Source organism: Monodelphis domestica, chromosome 4 (genome assembly GCF_027887165.1).
Source record: "Monodelphis domestica isolate mMonDom1 chromosome 4, mMonDom1.pri, whole genome shotgun sequence".
Lineage (NCBI taxonomy): Eukaryota > Metazoa > Chordata > Mammalia > Didelphimorphia > Didelphidae > Monodelphis > Monodelphis domestica.
In genome coordinates, this window is record NC_077230.1 from 42,518,312 (window position 1) to 42,543,279 (window position 24,968).

General features: G+C 33.3%; 1 protein-coding gene across 28 annotated transcripts in view; it reads left to right on the plus strand.

Annotated features, from left to right (window-relative positions):
* Positions 1 to 24,968, plus strand: part of CNKSR2 (connector enhancer of kinase suppressor of Ras 2) — a 300,281-nt gene that overhangs the window by 114,827 nt on the left and 160,486 nt on the right. For all 28 annotated transcript variants that reach the window (XM_056793349.1, XM_056793338.1, XM_007493430.3 and 25 more), the window contains exons 5-6: positions 12,172 to 12,213; positions 24,557 to 24,676. In XM_056793349.1, coding sequence (XP_056649327.1) covers positions 12,172 to 12,213; positions 24,557 to 24,676 — 162 coding nt within the window. The remainder of the gene's footprint in view (positions 1 to 12,171; positions 12,214 to 24,556; positions 24,677 to 24,968) is intronic.

The window sequence follows — 24,968 nt, forward strand, 5'->3', positions numbered from 1 at the left end:
AATAGCAGATGAAAAACAACAGCAACAACTTGGTGACTATAAAGATAGAGGCTAAATGATTTTTCCATAAGAATATGTTTTTAAAGAAAAAAAACAGATAGATGGTTTAGGTTTACTATTGTCTAAAGGCAATGAAAGTGTCTATGAGGCTGTTTCTTAGCCTATGATTCTCTTTTTGGATGCTGACTTAATAGTGCACTTTCCTGTACAATTTTAAACTTATTAGAAAATATGTTATTTACCACAATGGCTTTATTAATCTCCTAGCAAGACTTACTGAAATGCCAAATTTTATGCATAGTTACTAAAATGAGTTGTCTCCTTTTGATCAAGAGACTGCATTCTAAATAGAGGAGATAGTTGACATGTAGGCCAAAGAATTTTCTGGTTCTCCTAGAAGTTTATTCCATATTTGTCTTAGTATCTGACTTTTTGCCAGTCATGTAGTCAGTCTTGAGATTAAGATTCTTTTTTATTTGCACTTTCAGTTTTTAGTCTATGTGGCATAAAACTAAATAAATATGTTCTGTATTCAATCTTTAGTTGATTTTGTTCATAGAGCAAGCCTACTTTCCCATTGTGTTCCTTTTATAAATCTTGGAATTTCCTTGCTGTAAAGAGCAATGGTTCTTTACTGGTTCTCAAAGAATATGTGTTCACTTCTGACTCTGCCACTCATTACTTGTTTGATATTGAGTAGGTAAGAAGTCTCTTCCAGCTCTGAATCTATGATCCTATTATCTGGTCAAAGTAGATTTATTAAAAGTCACATGGAAGCTAGGAATCTTCATGATGTATCTGAAATCCAGTGGATTTATTTGTATTGAATGAAATCCATATTGTCTACTAAATTATCAATCTTTGTTGTAATTACAGGCTATGAAGATTAAATTCAGTTATAATTTTTAGCCATAGGAGAGGATTATAGAGAAAGGATTCTTCTGTTCCAAATATCTAGTCTAAAAACATACAGATTTGTTTTTTAAAAACAAATATGTAAACTATACTTTGAAAAATTCTGATTCTCATGAACTAGTAAAGAGCAGAATACAAAGTATAAGGCACTAGTTTGTTAATTTTTAAATGTTAAAGCAACTTGGCAGAAATTGGGTATAGACAAGACATTCACAAACTCAACATGAATGAATATATGACTTAAATATAAAAAGTCAAATCATAAGCAAAAAGGGAGAAAGAAAGAAAATATATTTTACAACAATAAATAGGGCAATATATTGTACATGACTGAACAAAGTCCAGGGAGGATCATAGAAGATGAAAATGAACAATTTTCATCATATGGAATCTTAAAAGATTTTAATAAAACTGAAATCAATGCAGTTATATTTTGGAAGGGAAACTATCAGCTAAAAGAAAAAGTTTTCCTGCAAATTCCTCATGTCTAAGTTAAAAAATAATTTCACCTCTAAGCTTTATAATGAACAGATACGAACTGATAAGAATTAGTCTTATTCTCAATAAATAAAATGTCAAAGGGTATGAATGAGCAGTTTTACAAGTAAGGAATCCAGTCTTTAAGTGTGTAACAAAAACACCTCAAATCACTAAAAATAAAAGAATTGGAGATTAACATCTCTGCACTTCTACATTAACCCCATTAATTTGGCAAATATGACCAAAAATTGGAATAACAACTATTGAAAGTCCATTCCGAACTTAAAAGGCACATTATTGCACTGTTGATGAGACTGTAGATTGCTCTAGTTATTAAAGAAGCAATTGGAAACTATACCCAGAAAATCATAAACTATGCATAACCTTTTTGGCCCAGAGATACAACTACAAAACCTTTAATTTAGAAAGATCAAACAAAGAAGAAAAGAGCCCATATTTGCAAAAATATTTATAGTAGCTCTTTTTTATTATAGCGACTCTCTCGAAACTAAGGGGATGACCATCAGTTGGGAATGGCTGAACAAATTGTGGTATATGAATGTAACGGAATATTATTGCAACATAAGAAATGGCAAAAGGGAGAGTATCAGAGAAACCTGAGAATACTTGTATGAACTGATGCAGAGTGAAGTGAGCAAAACCAGAAGAACAATAAATACAGTAACAACAGCATTATAAAGAAAAACTACTTTGAAAGACTTAAGAACTGTGATCAGTGCCATGACCAACTATGATTCCAGAGGACCAATGATGAAGCATGCTACCCACCTCCTGACAGAGGTGATGAAATCAAGATTCCCACATGACCAATGTGGGAATTTGTCTTTCTTGAATATATATGCATGTGTGTCACAAGGATTTTTTTTTTAATTTGGGAGTTGGTTGGGAGCGGGGCTGGGAATAAGATATCTCCCCCAAAAAAAGAAAGAAAGAAAAGAGAGTCACTGAAGTAATGTCTAAATGCACAGAAGATACAGAAGGAAGGCCAGAAAGAATCACAGATAAGCAAGACAGCTTTGAAAGTAATACATTGAATTAATTTAATATTTTAAAAGAAAAAAGTTGCATGTAATAGTGATTCACCATGTCATGTATAATCCTCTTTCTATTGTGTTTTATTGTGTTCTATTGTTGTTTCTATTGTGTGTATATATATGGAAATGCTCGTTTTGTTTGGTGTTTGTGAAGTGCAGAATAAAAATAAAATCTAAACAAATTGGAAATGTAAGTGTCTGAAGTAAGACATTTTCCATTTCACAAATTATAGCCTCAGAAGTTTTTATTTTATCTGTCAGGAATGAAAACAAATACAATATGGGTTTAGCTGAACACTAAAAAAATGCAAAAGTATTCAAGGTAGCTGATATTCCTTTAGGCTTTATATGTTGGTCTACTTGTCAGTATTTATTAGTGAAAAAAAATATGGAATTGCAAATTCAGTAGAAGACCTAGGGCAGGGGATTCCTAGTCTTCTCTTAATAATATAATCTTCAAAGTAGCATTGGAGAATAATAAAGGGCCTTCATATCTGGGAGAAACCTCAACAGAGCCTTGCTTTTAATATTAAACATGATAAAATAACTCTCTACATAAGAACATATATGCTAGTTCATTGTGAATGCTGAGAGAGTTCTACTATTGAAAAATTCATTTGGTTCACTAATGGTGATGCAAATAATTGTTCAAGATGACTATAGTGTAAAGGGGCAATCAATTCCATGTACCCTCTATCTTGAGGCTTTTTTAATTTCTGACAGTCTGGTGAAGTCTATGGGCCCCTTCTCAGAATAGTACTTTTTTAAGTTCATATTTGAAGGAAATGTAAATTTTTAGGGAGAGGTTATAGGAAGCTGAAGTTTTGTTTCTTTTTTTCCCCCACCCAAAATTCAAAGATCCTCTGACATCTATTCTCTTCTATCTAAATAGTAAGCAGATTTATATGGTAAAATCCCAGAAATTTTCTCTTCTTTTAACATCATTTCATGGCCTTTGAAGCACGGGTTGGTCAGTCTGGGTTAGATCTCAGAACTATACACAGCCGACAAGATATTGTATTTATCTTTCAGGTTATCAGAGGCCAAGAACCTCTAGACTAACAATATCGGAAAAAGTAAAAGGTTCCACTCCATCCAGAGTCCAACACAGAGCAGACATCTAAGTCAGACAACTTGTGCCCCCTTTACTCCACTTCCCTCCCCAAACAAGGATGTTTTGTAGACCAGTGGAAAAAGTGCTGGAGGAAGACAAAATGATGTTGACCCAAATCCTTTTCTCTCACATATATTAATTACATGACCACAGACACATCCATAAACCTCTCAGAACCTTCATTTATTTATTCATTAAAAAGGGGGGGGGGGGAAATAATGATTGCTTCAGGGATTATTTCAAATGGGTTTTTGTAAGACTCAAATGCGATCATGCCATTAACAAACTTTGTAAACTTTAAAATACTCTATAAATGGTCTTTATTATTCATACCTCACTGAAAACAAATATGCAAATGAGTTTAGTGACAGAGTCAGGCACCACAGAATACCAAACCAATCCCCATATATCATTTTGAACAAGGAAAAACTTCTGAACAAAGTCTATACTTCTTCCTTTGTTTGCATAGGAAGTTCCTAACTATCCTTCCTTGTATTTTCATGGTAATAATGAAGTCTGTTCTTGCAGAGTGGCATTGTCCAGTTTATTAATACCAATATACTTCTAAATAGCTCATGGTTAATTAATGCCTTTAAAGTGTCAGATCACCAAATACTTACTCTCCTGTCTTTGAACCCTTATATCTAATTTTTCTGCTTCGTATTTGCTGCTGACATCATCAGAAGCTTTAATGAGGACCTAGTTTTCATTTTGTGTTAAAAGATTAGAGCCTCAAACTAGAATATTAGCAAGAAAAATTAAGAGACTAACTTTTGAATTTACTGTAACTAGTATCCAAAAATATCATGCACAATTTGATAGAGCTGTACATTTTTACATTAATTTTTTTAAGATCCCCACTTTACAGTTTTGAATGTGGAAAGGCACTTTGATGGAAGAAGTTTATGAAGCACTTGATAAATGCATGTGGTGTTTAATAATAAATAAACGGCATTTTAAAAAGCATTCTGCATCTATGTTATCTTCAGTACCAAAAATAACTCTGAAGAGATCTCTGATACAGTTGGACTAGGGCTATACTAAATTGAAACCTTCCTTTTGAACTAGAATTCTTAATCTTTTGCATGATAGAACTCCGTTGGAGTCTATGTCAGGTAAAGCCTTTGAATGACTCCTTAAAATGCTTTTAAGTGCATAAAATAAGTCATGTCATCAAGCATGGTGTGTGCTTATTATATACCAGGTTCTCTGTATAAAATATAAAGGTTTATACTGGAAAGCAATTAGAGTCAAATAAAGATGTAATTTCTCCTGCTATAGTAGTACAGTAGATAGAACACTGAGTTTGAATTCAAGAAGACCAAAATTCAATCTGTGTTCAAGCATTTACTAGCTGTGTGACCCTGGAGTCATTTGGCCTCTGCCTCATTTTCCTCAGCTATAAAATAGGGATAATAATGGCATCTACTTTTCAGGGTTATTATAAGAATCATATGAGATATTTGTAAGAAATACTCAGCACAGTGCAAGACACCCAAAAGTTGCTATATAAATATTTAGTCCCTCCATTTCCCATCCAATTTCATAGACTCCCTGAAATCCATCCATAGACTTCTTGGGAGTTTAAAGAAATTATACATTAAAATGTAAGCTGATTTTGCATATGGATTATTTCATTTTTTATATCTAATAACTACCATAGGTCTGACACATCATGGGCATTTAATAACTATTGTTAGATTAACTACCATTGTGTCATCATGTCCCCTCTCTTCCTAGTTGGAGAAACAAGTTCAAGGAAGTTAAATGAATATCATAAACTCAAAAAACTAATTAACAGAGGAATTTCCCATAAGAAATAAGAAAAAGTGTAGTTTCCTTATAATATGGAATAAAGGATGGAAGTACAAAGAGTAATAGAGAAGTGTTATTACAATAAGGAAATATACTTGTTTTCAAAAATTAAACTAAATTTTCTAATATGTAATGTAGCAGTTCTCAAAGTAAAGACCACTAGAGGTTGCCAAAACCTTTTCAGGAGGTCTATGAGGCCAAAATTACTTTCATAATAATAATAATAATATGTTTTAACTTCTAATGTTGCAATTATCAATCAGTAAAAGCACATTAACACAAGCTTTTTGTTGTCTTCAAGTTTTATGAGTGTAAAGGGGTCCTGGACCAAAAAGTTTGAGAACCAATGACCTATTTAAACCAAGATTCTGCTGATTATCCTTAATGCACTAAACCTTGGTGGTATTTCCTACTCACTGAAAAAGCTATACTCCTGCTAAAACCCCACTGAGAGTTCTGCACAAAATGATCAATGTTTATTCAGTAAGTCAAGTGCAAGATGCTGTCCATGGTGTTGAGAATGCAAAGATTAAAAAGTCATAGTCTCTCCACTATAAGGAACTGATAGTCCTTTTGTTGCTTTTATTTTAATATAGAAGGATAGGCAGAAAGCTAGGTATAGATTTGTTTCAGTTTAATTCAGAAAATATTTATTAAACACCTACTCTGCACAAGTTGCCATTTTGGTTACTGAGTTGGGGTGAAGGTGGGTTAGAAACTGAATAGAAATAGCTCTACGGATTCCTGGACCCAGTACTAGTTTGTCTACTAACTTGGCAAACTACTTTGCCTTTCTCAGATATGGTTTCTTCATCTGGAAAATGAGTATTGATTGACTAGCTGACCTCTTTGATTCATTGAACCTACTCAAGATCTTTCCCTTCGCTTTCCCTAGTTGGAACCCATTAAATAAATATAATTATGAAGTCCCATGTAAATTGCCTATACTTTTATTTCTACAAAAATTTCTTGAAATAGCAGGTACAAGAAGGAAGAATACCTACAGATTTGTGGGCTCTTGAGACTTTCAAAGGGTTGACATTTGTACTAGCTGCCTGAGAAGTATATTTAGAATACATTAAGTGAAAAATGCATCTGATTAGTACCCCAGGAGCATCAAGATAATGGTGAAGTGAGAACTGAACAGTCACGCTTCATTATTAACAACAAGTTGGTTATCATTTTTTTACATAGATCATTCATTCATGCCCTTCAGGACAAATAGCCTTCTTTGATGTATTTAAATTCAGTTGAGGGTCATGGTAGCCCTTGCAAGAACATTTTCTGCCTCTAGTACCTATGCAATGTACTATTGAACCTTCTATCTTGACCATTTTTCTGATATTGGCATATGGGGAGGTTTGGTTTGTCATTCTGCTGTGAGGCTGTGGGTGTAATAATAGGCTAGAACTTGCTCTTCATCAGTGACTCACAAGGAAGCTTCTGGCTGCTATACTGGGAATAAGCAACATCTGGAATTTTTGTTGAATGATTACTTTGCTTTGTACCTAGTAGATTGACTGCAATATTTTCCTCTAGACCATTAAGGTATGTATAAGTAATAAGACATGACATGGGAGAGTGATTTTTCTCTGATGTCGCCAATCAATACAACATGTATGGCTGTAGGAACCAAAGATGAAAGGTAATGAGACTAAAACTGAATGGTTATAGGATGAATTTTTGCCATCCTTTTACCCCGCAGAAATCAAAGTTTTCCTCTTTTGGGGAGAAAATAAACTAAAGCATTATATGTGAATAAATACATGTTTTTATATAATTTATGCATATATACGATATAGTCTTAACTAATAATGAAAAGAAGTCAATTCTAGAAAAACATGTAAATTTACAAATAAGTCATTTTACCCTCACAAAACTAAAATGAAATTTGATTCATTCTAATCATCTACCAAGCACAATTTGATGGCTGGGAAAATATTAAGTGTAGTACTTAACAAAATGTCCTACAATATCCTCTCTTCTCTCATTATTAAACAAATCAATACAGAAATAGGCACTAAGAATTCAGAATTCTGATCTTTCCCATATCATCCATTTGTATCTTTGGAGTTTAATACAGGTGGGAGCAGTGTAATAGGAAATTTATAATAGAAAACATTGTGGACCATTATGAAGAATAACTTTAAGATGATCAAAACTATAAAATTTATAAATTTTAATCCTCTTAACTCTACAATGATCAATTTAAAATATATATATTTCTAGCAGAGTGATTTTATTATGTTTATTTATTTTAAAATATTATTCCTTTAAGAGCTTAAAATAAATATTCTGAAGCTGAATTTAGAATTATATTTACATGAGACTTCACAATATTTTGGAGATAAATATATTCCTTAACAATGCAAAAGACATAACTTGCTTTTTATGCAACATTATCTTCCTGTTTGCTGAGGTTATGAATGTATGCATATTTTCATGATAAATATTACTTATATTTAATGATATATACCTCAGGTGCACCAAGCTTACATAAAAATCTATGCATCAAAAAAAAATAAGGAATACAGAGTGTTAACACGTAGGAAGAAAACCTTCTCTCAATTCTGGTGAGCAAAATAATACTGTCATTGTTTCACAGAGAGGATAACTGATTATGATCTTGTGTGGGAGTCTAGCTAGGCAGTGGGTGGCAGTTTCTCTGCATACTTACTTTGCTGAAAAGGAAAAAGTTTTTTAAAAAACTTAAAACATGATCTGCTTTTTAACTAACAATGACTTGGAAGTGTATTGCATGGTTTAGAAAAGAATTTAATGGAAAATGATAGAGAAAATGACTAGGAAAAGAAGAATTTTTCAGTTTTTAGGACATTGAATGGAAAATGATTCTCTACTTCTGGTTATTTTATTAGCAAAAATTACCCCTTAAGAATGATAACTTTGTTCGACTGAAAAGGAACAGGCACATAACTCATCCTCAGATAATAATACTATTTAGAAATATTTAATCTAGTGCAATAATTCAATACTTACTCTCTATTCGGCATTATGGTAGATATAAAACCCAAAAATGACCTTTCCCTCAAATAACTTACATTCTACTGGATGGGAGAAGGACAGTTTCAACATGTACTCAAAATACTAAAACATTCCAATACATCTTTGATGCAATTAATTCCCTCTAATATTTAGGGTATCATACCATATCTGACTGCCTGTGCTGTACATAATAAACATATGTAAGAGAATAGACAAAGCAATTTCGATGTTGAAGAAGTCTTATGAAAATAAGGAGATGAGGAAGGCCTGCTATAGGAAATACTAGAGTTGTGTCTTAAAAGAAATAGTTAAAGGATGTGCCGTGAGCTTCACTAGGTATACATTGGAATTTGGAATTATCGTTCAACATTTTAAAATAATTGTAATATATTTTTACTTAACCATCATATATAGTATGGTAAGTATAACACTGATTAAAAAACAAATGTCTATTACACATGTGTCATTAAATCTGTTCATTAACTTCAAAACTGTTCAGATCTAGAATTCACGAAGAACTCAACAATAATGGCTGCTCTTACTGAAGGGAAATTGCACACAAGTGAGTCTCCTGATTCTCATGGCAATCATTGTGTGGCCAATTTAACTGTTTGGTATGTTATGAGTCCTTCTGGCAAGGAATAAGCAGCTTTATAACCATTTAGATTTGAGTTTCATGAGATAAAAGAGAGAAAGCAGCTGACTGATGACATGGAGGACCACTCATGCACAAGCATGGAGGGTGGCTGGGTACAAAAAACAGCTGGAATGGAAGATGTGTAAGAGAAATAACATGAGATAACACTACAGAGACAGGTGGGAGATAAATTATCAAATATCTTAAAAGATGAACTGAAGATTATACATTTTATCCTAAAGAAAATAGTAACCTATGGAAGATGAGCATGTATGCCAATGTGTGTGTGTGTGTGTTTGGGCAAGAAAGAATAATCTGGCAGTTGTGTGTTGGATGGATTGAGGAAAAAATGACAGAGATTACTAAAACAGAATTACTGAAAGAGGAAGCAATACATATTAAGATTTTGCAACAAAAAAGTTGAAGGAGTGATGCTCAGAGTACTAAAATGAAGCTAGTTGAAGTTTTGGAAGAAAAATATTTATCATAAAATGGAAGAGAGTTGCCAGTAATGACTATATTTTTGTAAATGGAAAGATTTTTAAAAGGGAGCCAAACTGAATAATTAAACAACTAGCAAAGGTTCCAGAGAACACACAATGAAATGTCTTCCTTTTGAATAGAAGTAGCTACTAAGGCAGAATGTGGTATGTCCACTCTCAGGTGATGTCCCTGTGAAGGGTGTTTTTGCTTAACTGGTTTTGTTTTTGTTTTGTTTTGTTTTGTTTTGTTTTGTTTTGTTTTTTTTGTTACAAAATCAAGTCCATTTTCAGGAAAGGAAGCTTAATTTTTCCAAAGATGAGCTTGAGATGGCCCCATAATTTCAATGGCATAAGAAACTTCCTCTATCAATACTAATGGAACTTAGCACCTTCCTGCAATTTAAAGTCTTAGAGACTTGCTGGAGGCACTTAAAAATTAAGTGACTTGCCCAGAAGCACACCGTCACTATGTATCAAAGGAGGCAGAACTTAAAGCCAGCTCTTCCTGGCCATCTCTAGTCAAGATTGTATTGCTAAAGATTATATAAAGGTAATAAAATTAATTTTTCAGTAGAGTGTAAAGACCTACCTAAATTATGAAGATTTTTTTCAGAAATAATTCCAGAATGCTTCTAGTTTAAGTTCAACAGAATTTCTAAGTTCAAATTATGTTGTGTTGAGACATCTCTGAATAGTAAATGTGTGCCTCTATATAGAATTATTGTGTATGCAAAAAGTTTTCTTTAAGCTAAATTTATTCATAATAATCCTATTTTCCTATTAAATTTCCTTGTAAAAATTGTAGTTCAGGAAAAATTGACCTGTCATAACAAAATCATACTTGAGAATGCAACAAATCTTTTGAAATCACTTACTGGGAACATTTTAATAGACTATTCATAATAAATAAGGAACATCATATAGTTTGAGAATTTGTTTTGAAACTAGGGAGACCTAGATTTGAACCCTGACTCTGACCTACACTGGCTGTATGACCTCTGGGCAAATCTCTTAACCCTTCTGAGTACTGGGCAATTCTATGAGACTCTTAGTTGTAAAGAAAGTGCTCTCTTAAGTTAGTAAAGGGAGTTTCCACCTCTGGAAACTACGTCAATGAAAACAAAGATCTAGTCCCTATTAATAATACTGTTTAAAATATATGAGAAATGTCATTACTGGATATGAGAGTTATTTTAATTTTGGAATTTCAATTTTAAGCTCAAATTAAAATAAAAATTATCATTGAAACACATCATGGATTAAAGTCATCATGTTCCTATTATTCTCCCTATACTTGAAAATAGGAATCCATAGGGACAGCTAGGTACAACACTGGATTGGTGCTGGACCTGGAGTCAGAAGATCCAGAGTTGAAATCTAGTCTCAGATTCTTCTAGATGTGTGACCCTGGACAAATCACTTAATCTGCATTGTTTAGGCCTTATCACTTTTCTCTTAGAATTTTCACTAAAACAGAAAAAGGTAAAGATTTTTTTTTTAAAACAGGTACCATAAAACCCTTTGGCCATTCAAAGCATATTTCTTAGCATTTAGCTTTATATGTATCTTCCTTCATATCCACCTGCTCTCGCCATCTGGTTTGGTACATTTAATCTCCTCTGGCAACATAACTAAGTCACATAGGTAAGATGTTGGTGTAAAATAAGGTAACTAGTCTCCAAATGAAAACTTGAAGTACTCTTCAAGGACCTGAAGTACTTGGGCATTCCTTCATTCAACAATCTATTATTAAGTGTCAATAATGTGCCAGACAATTCAGCAGCATTTTTCAACTAATTGTAGGTTCCCAACCCTTCAGATAGGGTTAGGTTACACACAGTCATCCTTGTAAAAGGCTATTAATGTATGTTCCATTCAATTCAATAAACATAGATTAAGTGCTTCTTTTCTTCCAGGCACTACACTAAGCACAATATATGCTTTGTTGATATAGTAATGACCCCCTATTTACTTGTCAAACCACAGAGTCACAGAGTCAGGATGGACCCAAATAACCAATTAGTCCAATGTGTACTTGAACAAGAGTCTTTGCTACAGGATATCCTATAAGTGGTCATGTAAATTTTACTTGAGGACCTTCAGTGAAAACAAACCTGTCATGGCAGCCTGCTCCACTTTTGGACTACTCTAATTGTTAAGAACTGTTAAGAAGTTTTTCCTCACATTAAACCTGATTACAATTCCCACCACCCATTACTCTTAATTCTGCTTCTCCATGAGAGCCAGCAAAGGAAATCTAATTCCTCTTTTCCATGACAATCACAAATAATTGAGAACAACTTAATTAGACCCATCCTGAGTCTTCTTTGCTCAAGATAAAACATTCTCCCCGACTTCCTTCATCTGATCCCCATATGGCTGAAGTGTGAAGTCCTGCACTGTCCTGATTTTCCTTCTAGGGATGTTCTCCAACTTATCCATCCCTTTAAAAAAATGATACCCAAAATTCTATACAATACCCTAGATTGAGTTTGACCACACCATATACTTGTCACTGGCAACATTTTAAAATATAAACGGTTACATAGAATCTTTTCCTACATTTTTAGTTTGCTTTTTCATATTCTCTCCAATTGAAATAACATGAGATACCAAAAATGTTAAGTGATGCAGAATTTTTTAACTTAATATTTATTTCTTTTCCTTCAGGACTGCACAGTATATGAAACAGAGAATAAAATTCTTCATGTGGTGAGTATGCTTATAATAGTTCATTAAATATTTCATTTTTATTACAAGAATAACTAGATCTAAGGTTGCAGACCCTATAAGTAATGTCACTCCAAAATATATCAACAAAATCAGTAAATTCTATTCCTTACAATGTAACCTTCAAAGGATTAATGCATATTATATGATTACACACTGTGACCTGAAGAAATGCTTCTTCATTCTTATCTATACTCACTTAAAAACAAAAGCAGGAGACTAAGATACCCAATTTAGACATGAACTAAAGTTTCCTCTGGGCTAAGTGTTGCAGTGTCAGCCATGGTCAGGAAGTATGCCGGAGTGCCAGCCTGAAGTCAGGAAGACTCATCTTCATGAATTCAAATTTGGCCTCAGAAACTTACTAGCTGTGTGACCCTGGACAAGTCACTTAACCCTATTTGCCTCAGTTTCCTCATCTTTAAAAGGATGTGGAGAAGGAAATGGCAAGCCACTCCAGTATCTTTTCCAAGAAAGTCCCAAAATGTGATCAAGAACAGCAAGTCATGCTTTAAAAATCACTGAAAAAAAATTTCCTCTATAAGGTAACATGAAAAGTTTTTTTTTTTTTGTCAAATATCACAAATCAAAGGATAAAATGGTGCTAGATATTTCCTGAGGATTTTTTCACTTGAAGAGCTGGAAATACATAGCACTGAAAAATCTATCAACCAAATTCTCTTAGTTGTAATAACATAAATTCTACTTCTGGGGAGATGATGGGTGAGGCTTGTATTCTTAAATTGACTATATAAAGACAGTTTTTTTAAGTGCTTTCCATGTATATTTCCTTGAAAATACAAATGAATTAACATTGTTTCTGAATAGCATATTTTCCATCTAACTAGATGACAGTCATTTCTTGTCTTCTTTTCTTTGTTGGCCTTATTTTTAAGAGACCGTAACTGCATTTCCACCTTTACTAAGGTAGTTGCAACCATTGGGTATGGTATTTAGTAGACCCAATAAAGCCACAAATGTCCAAAAGTATACCACATGTAGGGATATCATCATCTCCATTCCTAGAGGAATATTAATTCCTACAAGAGATTTCAATCTAGTTTATTTTTAGGTTTTGTTTTTAAAATGAGATGCATAAAAACCTTGTATAACTCACATTTATTGTCTTATTTGATAGATATTAAAATAATTGATAGGAGGATCTTGAAGGACAGTGGGGGAGAAAAAGGAGTTCTAATATGAGTACTTGCTTCAACACTGATTTTCTCTATAAGAAAAAAGTGGTAGCCTGTCACTTATATTTTTTCTAAATTTTCCCATATAGAAGATAGAATTAATAATAGTTCTTATCACCCATCAAAACCAAGGTCAAGTTGTGAAACCGTACCAAGATCCTAGGAACTTACTAGGTCATGTAACTCAATCTGGAAGAGATCACAAATTATCTAGTCTAAACCCTTCATTTTGTAGTTAAGTAAATAGAAGTGGCATGTACAAGGTCACACAAAACATATGACTAGTATGATATTCAACACTGTCTTCTTAAAAAAAAAAAAAACTTTGTGTATCCTCGGAACTTAAGACAGTGGCTTTACTAAGAGGGGCTTTAAAAATAAACGTTGAATCAAAGTAGTGTAAAGGATATACGACTCCCTTCCCAATGTGATTAATAGAAAACTTTATAAATTTATAAATTCATGGTTTAGTTAATGTAACCAAAATTAGAATGGAAGCAACAAATTGGGAAAAAAATATTTATAACAAAAACCTCTGACAATGGTCTAATTTGTCAAATTTATAAGGATCTAAGTCAATTGTACAAAGTTGTACAAAAATCAAGCCATTACCCAATTAATAGATGGGCAAGGGACAATTTTCAGATAAAGACATCAAAACTATCAATAAGCACATGAAAAAGTGTTCTAAAATTCATGGTTTATAAAGTATTACTCAAAATTATACCATCAAGAATAATGATAAATGAAAGTTCTTCATAACTTTTTTAAGTTGGCTTATAATTTCATCAGAGTAGGTATCTCCCATAACTTGCAGTTTTACAGTTTCCCAGAGCCCTGAGAGATTTCCCTGAAGCATTAAGAAAAGGCCAAACAGAAAGGCATCAGAAACTAGGCTTTAACTCAGGTGCTCATAATGACCAGACCAGTTCTTTATCTAATAGATCATGCTCCCTCTAATCATCTATTTTTTAATAAAATATCAAGCATTTTAAAATTAGCTCTTCTATCCATTATTGTATTGGAAAAATGAGATTTGATGACACAGAGTAACATTTTGTAAAATAAAGTTAAAAAGTAAAGTAAATTCGATCATAAAGTAAAAATAAAGTAAATTTTGATTCAAAAAATTTTTTTCATCTTTTTAAGATTAGGGGAAAATATGTCCCTTGTAGTTAGGGTTAGTTAGCTCCTTACAAGGCAGTTTCATTATCAAAAGAAAACAAAGAAAGAAAGTAGATAACTGATGTGTATGCTTACTTCATATCAGGGGTTGGGGATTGATTTAGAATTGGCATGGGGAAGCTATATAGCAGAGTGGTGGACAGAGGACCTGAGTTCAAATCTTGTCTCAGTCATTTCTTAGCTGTGTGACCCTAGACAATTGCCTGGTCCTTAATGCTCTTCCTCCTTGGAACCAATACTTAGTATCAACTCTATGACAGAAGGCAAGGAATTTTTTTTTTAATTTAGAAGTGGTCAGCTTTAAATCGTATCATATAAATTTACCAGCATCTGCAAGACTAAGAAAATGAAATAGTTATTCAAAACATCTTAATATGAGTTAAGGGCAGGTAGGTAGCACAGTGAACAGAGTGCCAACCTGACAGAAGTCTCACCTTCCTGAGTTCAAATCTAATCTCAAACATTTACTAAATTTGTGATATTGGGCAAATAACTTAAATTTGTTTGCCTCAGTTTTCTAATCTACAAAATAAGCTTAAGAAGGAAATGGCAAACCACTCCAGGATCTTTGCCAAGAAAACCCAAAATGGGGTCACAGAGTTGGACTTGGCAGAAAATGACTGAATAACAAAACGTTAGTTAATCTTAGTAAGTTCAGTTAATAGCTTCATTGTCCATGAATAATAATGTAAATAGTCAATTCTAATGCAACTTGTTTGTTGTTCTAGTTTTTAAAGGCTATTTAATGAGGCAAAACAATATTAAAATGGCTCTCATTTTCATAGCAAAATCATTTACAAGACCTAAGAGAATTCCTCTTTACTGTTATGCTCTTAATTGCTGTTTTGACCCTCTACCCACGCACTGCTTGAGCTTCACTGGAAAAATAGAGCAATGTTTTTATTTCAGCAAATCACTTCATTCTCAAAGCTTACAGATTTCTACTTAAACAAACATTGGAAAAAAATGCTGTGTTTCTACTGCTCAAGGAAGATCCTGAATTGAGGACTGGGAGAAATATATAAGACTTTATCCCTCATCAATACACTAAAGAGTCATTCATATCTCTCATCTGGTGATGTTAATAATGGAATCTGGCAAGATACTATTTCATTTATGAAATGCCAGGAAGTTCCAACTCCTCAAGAACAATTAACTTCAGTCATTCTAGTCTTAAAACCTTTTATATGATTAGAATATCTGTGGTAGGTTAATAAGTGCAAAAATCAGGTATTTAAATGTGAATAAAAGAAACATAAAATGTCATAAAAATTAAATATTTGAGACTACAGAACCGTGTGACATTTTTTTTAATTTTTATTCTAGAACAGGATTTCTTAAAAATAAACAATCTGTTGTCATGTGGCAGAATTGGAGAAATCTTTTTCATATAAATATTCTTTGCACACTGCAATAAACAGAAGAAATAGGGCACAAGTCTTGCCTTTATGGAATTAATATGATCCTTTTGAAGAGCAACCATGGCCTATTTTTATTTTAAATACTAGAAGAAATGGTGAATAATGGTTTACAATATTGAGTCCAATATGTGTGACAAATATGATCTCACACAGCTTAAATAAATTAATGAATTAAAATTGAAACCAGATGGAACATGTTTACACAATTCAGATTTTACATTCTCTCCTTGTGTTTTTATATCCTAAAAGTATATTTTGTTTAAGCAATTGTTCTTTGAAAAAATAATGTGAACAGAGTTTTGCATTCTGTTGTCCTTCAGTATTTTTTTTCCATCTTAAGATCAATATTGTGTATTGGTTCTAAGGCAGAAGAGCAATAAGAAGTAGGCAGTGGTGGTTAAGTGACTTGCCCAGGGTCATACAGCTAGTAAGTGTCTGAACCCTCCTATGGGAGGGTATGTCTGGCTTTCAATCCATTAAGGCACCTAGCTGCTGCCTTAATTATTTTAATTATATCAATCCATTGTCTTTTTTAAATTTAAGCCCCAAAACAAAGAAGACTAGAATTGTGGAATTGAATTACTGTGAAACACTGAATAGCTCTGAATACTTAATTCTTGAATATGATCAAATGTGATCAGTAGAATTTTATGAACTAGGAAGCAATGTTACTGCTTTTTCACCTCCACAGCTCAGCTCCACTACATTGATTGCTGTGCTAACTTTTATTTTTGGATGGAAAAAATAATTATTAGAATATGCTTTTCAGAATTAAAATGTACCTTAGATGTGATCTGGGTCAGTGGTATCAAACTCAAATAAAAACAGGGACCATTAGTCTATACACAGGGGCAACTAGGTAGTACAGTGGATAGAGTGCTAGACCTGGAGTTCTGACCTCATGCATTTACTAACTGTGTGACTCTGAACAGTTTGCCTCAGTTTCCTCATCTCTAAAATGATCCAGAGAAGAAAATAACAAACTATGCTAGGCTCTTTGCCAAGACATCCCCAAATGTGGTCACAGTCATCCACAACTGAAAAACAATTAAATAAAAATCTGTACAATAAAAGTTCATATGGACTGCATTTTGATTTAGTTTTAAAATGTAATGTTTCTATGTTTTACCATAATTTTATCTATTTTGTTAAGTATTTCCCAATTATATTCTAATTTGGTTAGGGTTGCACTATGGAGTGTTGTGGGCTATATGTTTGACTCCTCTGATGTAGGCTAATCCCTACTCAAAGCATAACTTCTGTGCATAACATCTCTGACATGTGTTCATACAACCTCCACTTTCCCAGTCTCCACTGAGATAGGAAACTGCCTCCTTAGACAATATACTCCCCTTTTAGATGGCACTAATTGTTAGTTTCTCTTTATACTGTACAGGAATCTACTTCTGCAATTTGTATCTTGTTGCAACTGGTTCTATAATTTGAGGGACAAGGAGAGTAAAAAATGCAATCCCTCTGTAGCTCTATACCAGCAATTTTAATATACTATTTTGTTCTTTCTGAATTACATATAATAAAAATGTTTAACTTTCATTTTCTAAAATGCTGAGTTCCAATTTCTCTCCCTCCCTCCCTGTTCTCCTACATCATGTGCAATCATACAAAGCATATAACCATATTGGTCATGTTGTGGAAGAATACTCCTAAAAACATAACAGAAAAAATAAAGACAATAAGGTGAAAAATAGTGTGCTTTGATTTGCATTCCGACTACATTAGTTCTTTCTCTGGAGGGAGATAGCATTTTTCTTCATGTCTCCTTCGAAATTACCTTAGATAACAGTTTTGCTGAGAATTGCTAAGTCATTCACAGTTGTTCATTGTACAGTATTGCTGTGAATGTGTACAATGTTCCCTCTATATTCTCACCAATAATTCTTAATTTTTTGTGTCATGTACCCCATTGACAGTAGGGTAAAGCCTATGAATCCCTTCTCAGAATAATGCTTTCAAATGCGATAAACAACATACATGGCATTATAAAGAAAACTGATTGTATTGAAATAGAATTATCCAAGTATTTTTTTAATCATGAATGGCAAATTAAGAACCCTTGCTCTTAACTAAGGAAGTTTATCAATATTTTTAAATGGTGACCAGTACTGGATACAAGACTCCAAATATGGTCTAAGACTATCATTTGCCTCATTGTGGAGAATGCATGACTACAATGGCATGGATATACCTTCCCCCTGATGCATATTTCAAACCCTCTCTGCTTTACTAGACTGGCTTCATGAGTCATAGATAAGTTAGGTTTATTTTTTTTTTATTTTGATTTTTGACTTGGGCCCAGCTTTCTATTAAAGAACTTCACTATATAAGAAAAGGTTAATATTTAGAAGACAGGAATACATTTCATTGTGGAGCCCATACTTAAAACCTTCAGATTTTGGTAGGGCCTAACAAAACTTTCATTCTATTGACGTAGCTCTCCAGAACCCAAGTGATATCTCTTCTCCAAGATGAGAAGTCAGAGTTGTCTTTAGATGATAGTGCATACTATTGAATGTATATCATTTCACTAAAAATGTCTTTCAGGATCTTGGGGGAAATCCTATAAATATAAGAGGGAGTCATCCTGTCACAAATCTCTAGTTGTTCCTATTTGAGGTCAACATTGTGCTAATTCTAATGAACTCCAAAATACTATAATATTTCTTCACTGAAATCCATTATCATACAAAAGAGATTGCCTTCACCATCCAAACCAGAAAGAAAAAAATTATGAAAATGATCATTGCCTAGATTATTGCATGCCACTTCATGGACATAGCACTGCATTAATTCATTAGGATAGATGAATTTTAAAAATTGTCATATAAGAATGATGAGCTGGGTTGGTCCAGAATTAAATAAGATTGGACTGGCTCGTCTCTGAAAAATTTCAATTTTACTGATCCTGATCTACTTGATTCCAGGAAACCTTCCTGCCTTAATACTAAAGGTTTCATTGTGATGCAATATGCATATGGGTGTGAATCTTGGGAAACTATGATCTTAGAATAATCAGATTTTGTCATTATTCTAAAAGGGAATGGGAAAATCTAGCAGATTGTTAATGATGAATTCTATGTGAACCATGGAATGGATACAGCAAAGAATATCAGGTAGCCTGAGTGCTGTCCTAGTAGTCATATATGTGAAATTTCTTAGAGGAAAAGCCTCTGGCATGTGTGATAAGTGATTTGTGGAAAATTTATGAGAAGGCATGAATAGTAATCACATAAAATGAGAAGATTTTGATTAATGACAATCCACATTGGTATGGTATGGGAATACCCATACAGGTGAGAGCCCATGAATGATTAAAGTGAATTAAATGTAAGAAATAGCATAAAAGACTTTATTAAGAATATATGTGGTAGGTCAGCCATGTGACAGGAATGAAAGCTATGAGATAAATGATCCAAGTGATGTACTGGTGCCAGTATAATCATTCACTAAACAAGCATTTATTAAGCACCTGGGCTGTGCCAAGCACACTCTGCTATAGTTTTCCATTGTAAGAAAAGGCTGCTTTGAAATGACAAATTGAAGAGGCATCATTTAATTTCAAATGAGAGACACAGAATCTTACACTTGAAAAAGATGTCCACAGATATGTAGTTTTGATTGTTTCTAGAAAGAAAAAGCAACACTTTTCCTTATTTAAGGAACTTGGGACAAAAGAGAAGTAAGCTGTATTGGACAAGTCGTTTAGTGTCTCTAGGCTCAGTGAGTTGAAAAATGAGGATTTCAGGAGTAGATGATCTCTGAAGTTCTTTCCACCTCCTGGTCGTTGAATCTAATATTAATTAGGGGGAAAGTTTTAATCTAAAAGGTCTAAGTAAAATCCTATTTTTTAAAGAAATGTACTTCTATTACTTTCAAATACTGATAAGACAAACTGCTGATTAAATGTTCCCAAGTTAAAATCCTGATTTAGCTCAGAGACTCAATTGAAGGCTAAATTGAATTTCATTTCTAAGCTACTATAGCCAGACACCAAGATGACTAAACATTTTAGGCCTCATTATCACCTGAAGCTATATCAGTCCCAAAGCTTTGAATTTTAAAATTATACTCCCAACTGGCAACCTGCTCTCCTTCTTTTGCTTCCTCACTCCCAATGAACTTACTCTTTATTCTTTGTTTTTATGACTTCTGGTTGCTCAGCCCCTCCACATTCTGTCAATCTCTCTGCTCCATTTTTATATCACTTACTCCCATATCTGGACTGAACATTAATTGAATTAATAACTGTTACCCTAGAGTCCCTTAACTTTACCATCCCTATGCCAGAAATCATATCCTGGGGTAAGCTCAAGAATCCATCTTTATCTTGATTAAAAAAAAAAAAAAACTTCATGTATTTACAGACTTTAATCAAACTTGGGTGTTCTTTTGTCCAAACTAAAAAACCATAATACCTTAAATTGTTTTTGTCATTTGATATTTTCTCCTGAAATATCTTTGTTAGTCTTTCTTGAACTGTAATTTCCACAGACTTATGTGACTATGGTCCTGACACACTAATGAGCAGATATGACTAAAGCAGATTATAGGGGAAAGAATATTCTCAGGGCCTGGTAAATCATGATATTTTCTTGAAGACCCAATGGTACATTGCTTTTTTGTTTCACAATAGCAACTCATATTAACTCACATTCTACTCACAATTACAAACAATTCGCCTTCAAGAACTTTTAGATTAACTATGTCCCCTTCAATTTTAAATATAATCAGTATCACCAATAATGTGAAGATAAAGATTTGCCCAGACCAATTTGAATTTTTTTTAATCTAAAAGACGTGAGTGTCACAGCATCTAACACTTAAACCTCCATGTGCATCATTCACTATCACTTTTATTTTTGTTTTTAAAATAAAATGTTTAATTAGCCATTCAAAATTTCATCTCAACCCGTAATTTTTACCTCAGCACATGTCTGAGAAGCCACAGTTTTTCTTACATTTAGAATGAACAAGATAAAGAGAGATAATCAATTAGAAATTGTTTTTTAAGCAAAACTCCTATTATCTGTTGACAATAACACCAATTAACACCATTTAATGAATGTGAAATTCTTAGGACAAATGATCACAAAATGACATCAAAATTGTTCTAAAACAGTCATCTTTTATATTTGATCAATTTCTTAGTTACCTTGGAAATCCCAGCCTGACAATTATTCGACCAAAGATCCTCATTCATTCTTCATATGAATGTCATCTGTCAGGTTCCAGAACAGGAACTCTTCACTTACATTCCTTATTCAACTTAAATATTGGTGTATTAACCTAATAGGATCAAGAGATTGCTCTCAATCAACCTCAAGGAACCTCTAGTCCTTACCTTACTTATTTTAGAATCGCTTCACTTTTCACCCCCAAAGCCCCTTCAAAATGCCTCTATCTCTTTCCAGGCATTCTTCAGTAGAAATGCCCAATCTCAGCTATGGAATGGAACTAAATCAATAAACAAACATTTTATTAAGCACCCGTCCTGTGCAAGGCACTGGGCTAAAAGCCAGAAATACGAAGTCTCAGTGCATGACTCACTGCCCTCAAAGGGCTTAGGTTCTATGGAGGAAAACCACAGGCACACATATCTTTGGATCTATGTATGTATGAATGTACAGTAACTCCTTGCTAGGATAAGATTCACTTATGGTGGCTTCACTATATTATGGTTTTTTAAAATATATATCTAATTCTGTTTCATGGGGTTTTCACTATATTATGGGATTGTGCAGATGAATACTGTACCCTACACAATGTAAATGCAGTATAGCACTACAGTTTTTGCAAGTTTGCCAACATGAGATTGTACACAGCACACTATTGGCTGATGGAATGAAAGACAACCAACCAAAGCACTGTGTTCTATATCCTGGGTGCTGATTGGCTCAGTGTTTATGAGAGTGTGGAAAAGGTTTTCAGGAGAGTGGGGAAGGTTTATTAAGCCTTAAAATGTATATAAATAACAAAATAAATATAATAACACTACTTCGCAGATTTTCACCTATCAAGGGGAAGGGGGGGGGGGGAGTCTCTGGAACATAACTCCTATGATAGGTATGGGATCATTGTACATATGAAGGTGTACATATAGCCAAAATCTATAAAAATAAATGCAAAATAATCCAGTCAGATGATAGGAAGAGGGAGACATTAATAGCCTGAAAGACGGCATCTGAGCTGAGTTTTGAAGGACCTAGTGATTCTAAGAGACAGAAATAAGGAAGGAATACAGTCCCTGTCTCTGAGTGGTATTCTGAGCTGTTCTATTAAGAGGCTCTACCATTAATTTTTTAACTTTTATCTTCTGTCCTAGAATTGATACTAAATATCAGTTCCAAGTTAGAAGAGCAACAAAGGCTAGGCAATTGAAGTTAAATGATTTGTCCAGGGTCACAAAGCTAGGAAAATTTGAATCCAAATTTAAACCCAAGACCTCCTGTCTCAAGGTCTGGCTCTCTATCCCCTGAGCCACCAACTGTCCTTGACCTTACCATTACTATTCTCTTTGTCACCTAAAGAGTACAATATTTTATGTTATGATTTAGAAGTTTATAAATTGAATAAAATTCACCAAAAAAATAAGGATTTCTTTAAATTGATCTTGCTTTGCTAAAATATTCTAACATTTCTTTTCCTTTTCATTGCAAAACATTTAGTCCATGAATAAATCATTATATTTATTGTTAATATTATTATTATTATTATTATTATTATTTGTTAAGCTCATTTGTAACTTATCTTAGGTAGAGTAAATAAGGAAGTCATAAAAGTGGATCTAATTTATGACTTTGGAATTGCCATTGGTGAATGTTGAAGTGGAAAGGAAGATTGTGTCAAGGACTGTGCTTATTGATTCCAGAAGGGGAGTGAACTAGAGGTTAACAACAATTTAGATTGGATAATATAATTAAATGACATGAACTTCAAAATAATAGAGATAGCAAAGAGAAATAGTTTAGAAACATTGGTGGTTAAGGGGAGCATGCTGATTCCTCCTGCTGGTCCTGTGTGTTGAATAGCATGGGCAGCAGGAATAGCCAATACTGAAAGGAGACAGCTAATAAGCACCAGGAAAAAATAAAAAGGGTACAAGAAGAATTCTAGGGGTATTTTTTGTGATGGCAAAAAGCCAGGAAATAAAATGTAATCTTGTTCATTTGTAGAATAGCTGAAGAAATTGTATGAATTTAAGGAGTGTTGTTACATAGCAAAAGAAAGCAGATAGGAAGGATTTAGAGAAGATTTATTTATTTTGGAAGGTATTTTGAACTGATGCAGAATGAAGTTAGTAGAACTAAGAAAACACTATATATAATGACTACAATAATATAAAAGAAAATATTAAGGCAGGCAAATTCATATTAATTTCAATGACTGAAGTTGGTCTTTAGAGAAGAGATGATAAAACAAGTTTTAGCTTGGGGTAAACAATTGTATTTTCTGTTGATTTTTTTGTCAATTACTTTTTTAAGTGTTTTTTTTTCATTATTATAAGAGAGGGTTCAATAAAATGAGAGTATGTCAAGTGTTGGCACAAAAAAATAGAGCTAGTGTTCTAAAGGGCAAAATGGAGCAGAAAAAATAGGAACTGGGGAAGGGTAGAACTAACCTAAATAAGGGTGAGAGTAAAGGAGGGTAACAGGTTAAAAGTTTTCTTCTGGGTGAAATGTATTTTTGAATCAGATGAATTAAAGGAATTAGGAATTTGCTAGTAGCCATAAGACCAGGAAACTACCAAATAGGGAGAACTGAAAATTTCCCCAAAGTACCAATTATAATATTGATATAAAGTGACTCTGTCTTCAGAAGTCCTTTCATTCACATTGAACTCCTTTAGTTGGCTTAGTTGTCTAGATGCACTAGGTGGCATAGATAATGTGTTGTCCCTTGAGGCAGGAGCACCTTGATTCAAATCTAGCCCCAGAAATTTACTAGATTTGGTGACTGATAAGTTTCACATGATTCTAGCTCAGAGAGTACTAAATATCCATAGCCTATATTATGTAGTTTTACATACTTTAGACATTTATTATTATCTATGTTTATCCTTGCACAAAACTTCCTAGTTGTTGTCCTGTTCAAAGGGAACAAGAAAAGGATTATGGAACGTCATAGTAAAATTGGCATTGGTTTTTTGAAATCAATAAATTTATTTTGCAAGGGTTATAAAGAAATATTAGAGGAAGTGCTTAGAAGTCAACATTTTGACTGCTTTCTAACCAGAGACTAAACAGCTGAGATTATTTAGTAAAACTGCCATAGTCCTCTTTAATGCTACGCTATGTTGCTCATCAATATAATGTATAGTCAGTACTCCCTGAATAACTTTATGCATAAACAATTTGACTTTGAAAGATGGATTTGTGACATTTGCTATCTTTTTTTATGCTTCTGGGTTGTTTTTTTTTTCTTGAAAAATCAACTAGGTAGGCAGTTATTTGATATGTTTTATCATTTATTTGAAATATTTATCCTAATCTTTCTTTTCTCTTCCAGTGTAAAACACTCTCTGGAGTCTGTGATCACATTATCTCCCTTTCATCTGATCCCTTGGTTTCACAGTCTGCTCACCTGGAAGTGATCCAGCTAGCAAATATCAAGCCAAGTGAAGGGCTGGTAAGAAGTACGCAATTTGTTTTAAAAAAAAAAATCCTCCATGAGCAGTTTGGTCATTTATAAGATGAATAGAACAACAATAGTGTAGCTAAAAAGAGTTTGATGTAACAGTGTCAGAAGATGATGATTGACTTAGTGATTTTTTAATTTCTCCAGTTTGCAAATCAGTCAGGCTGGGCACTATGCTAAGTGCTGGGGAAATGTTTGGTTAAAAAAATAGTTTGGAAAAAATTGGCCTTTTTACATTACTCTCACATCAAAAAAGATCTCTGGATTTGGGCAATTGGAATCT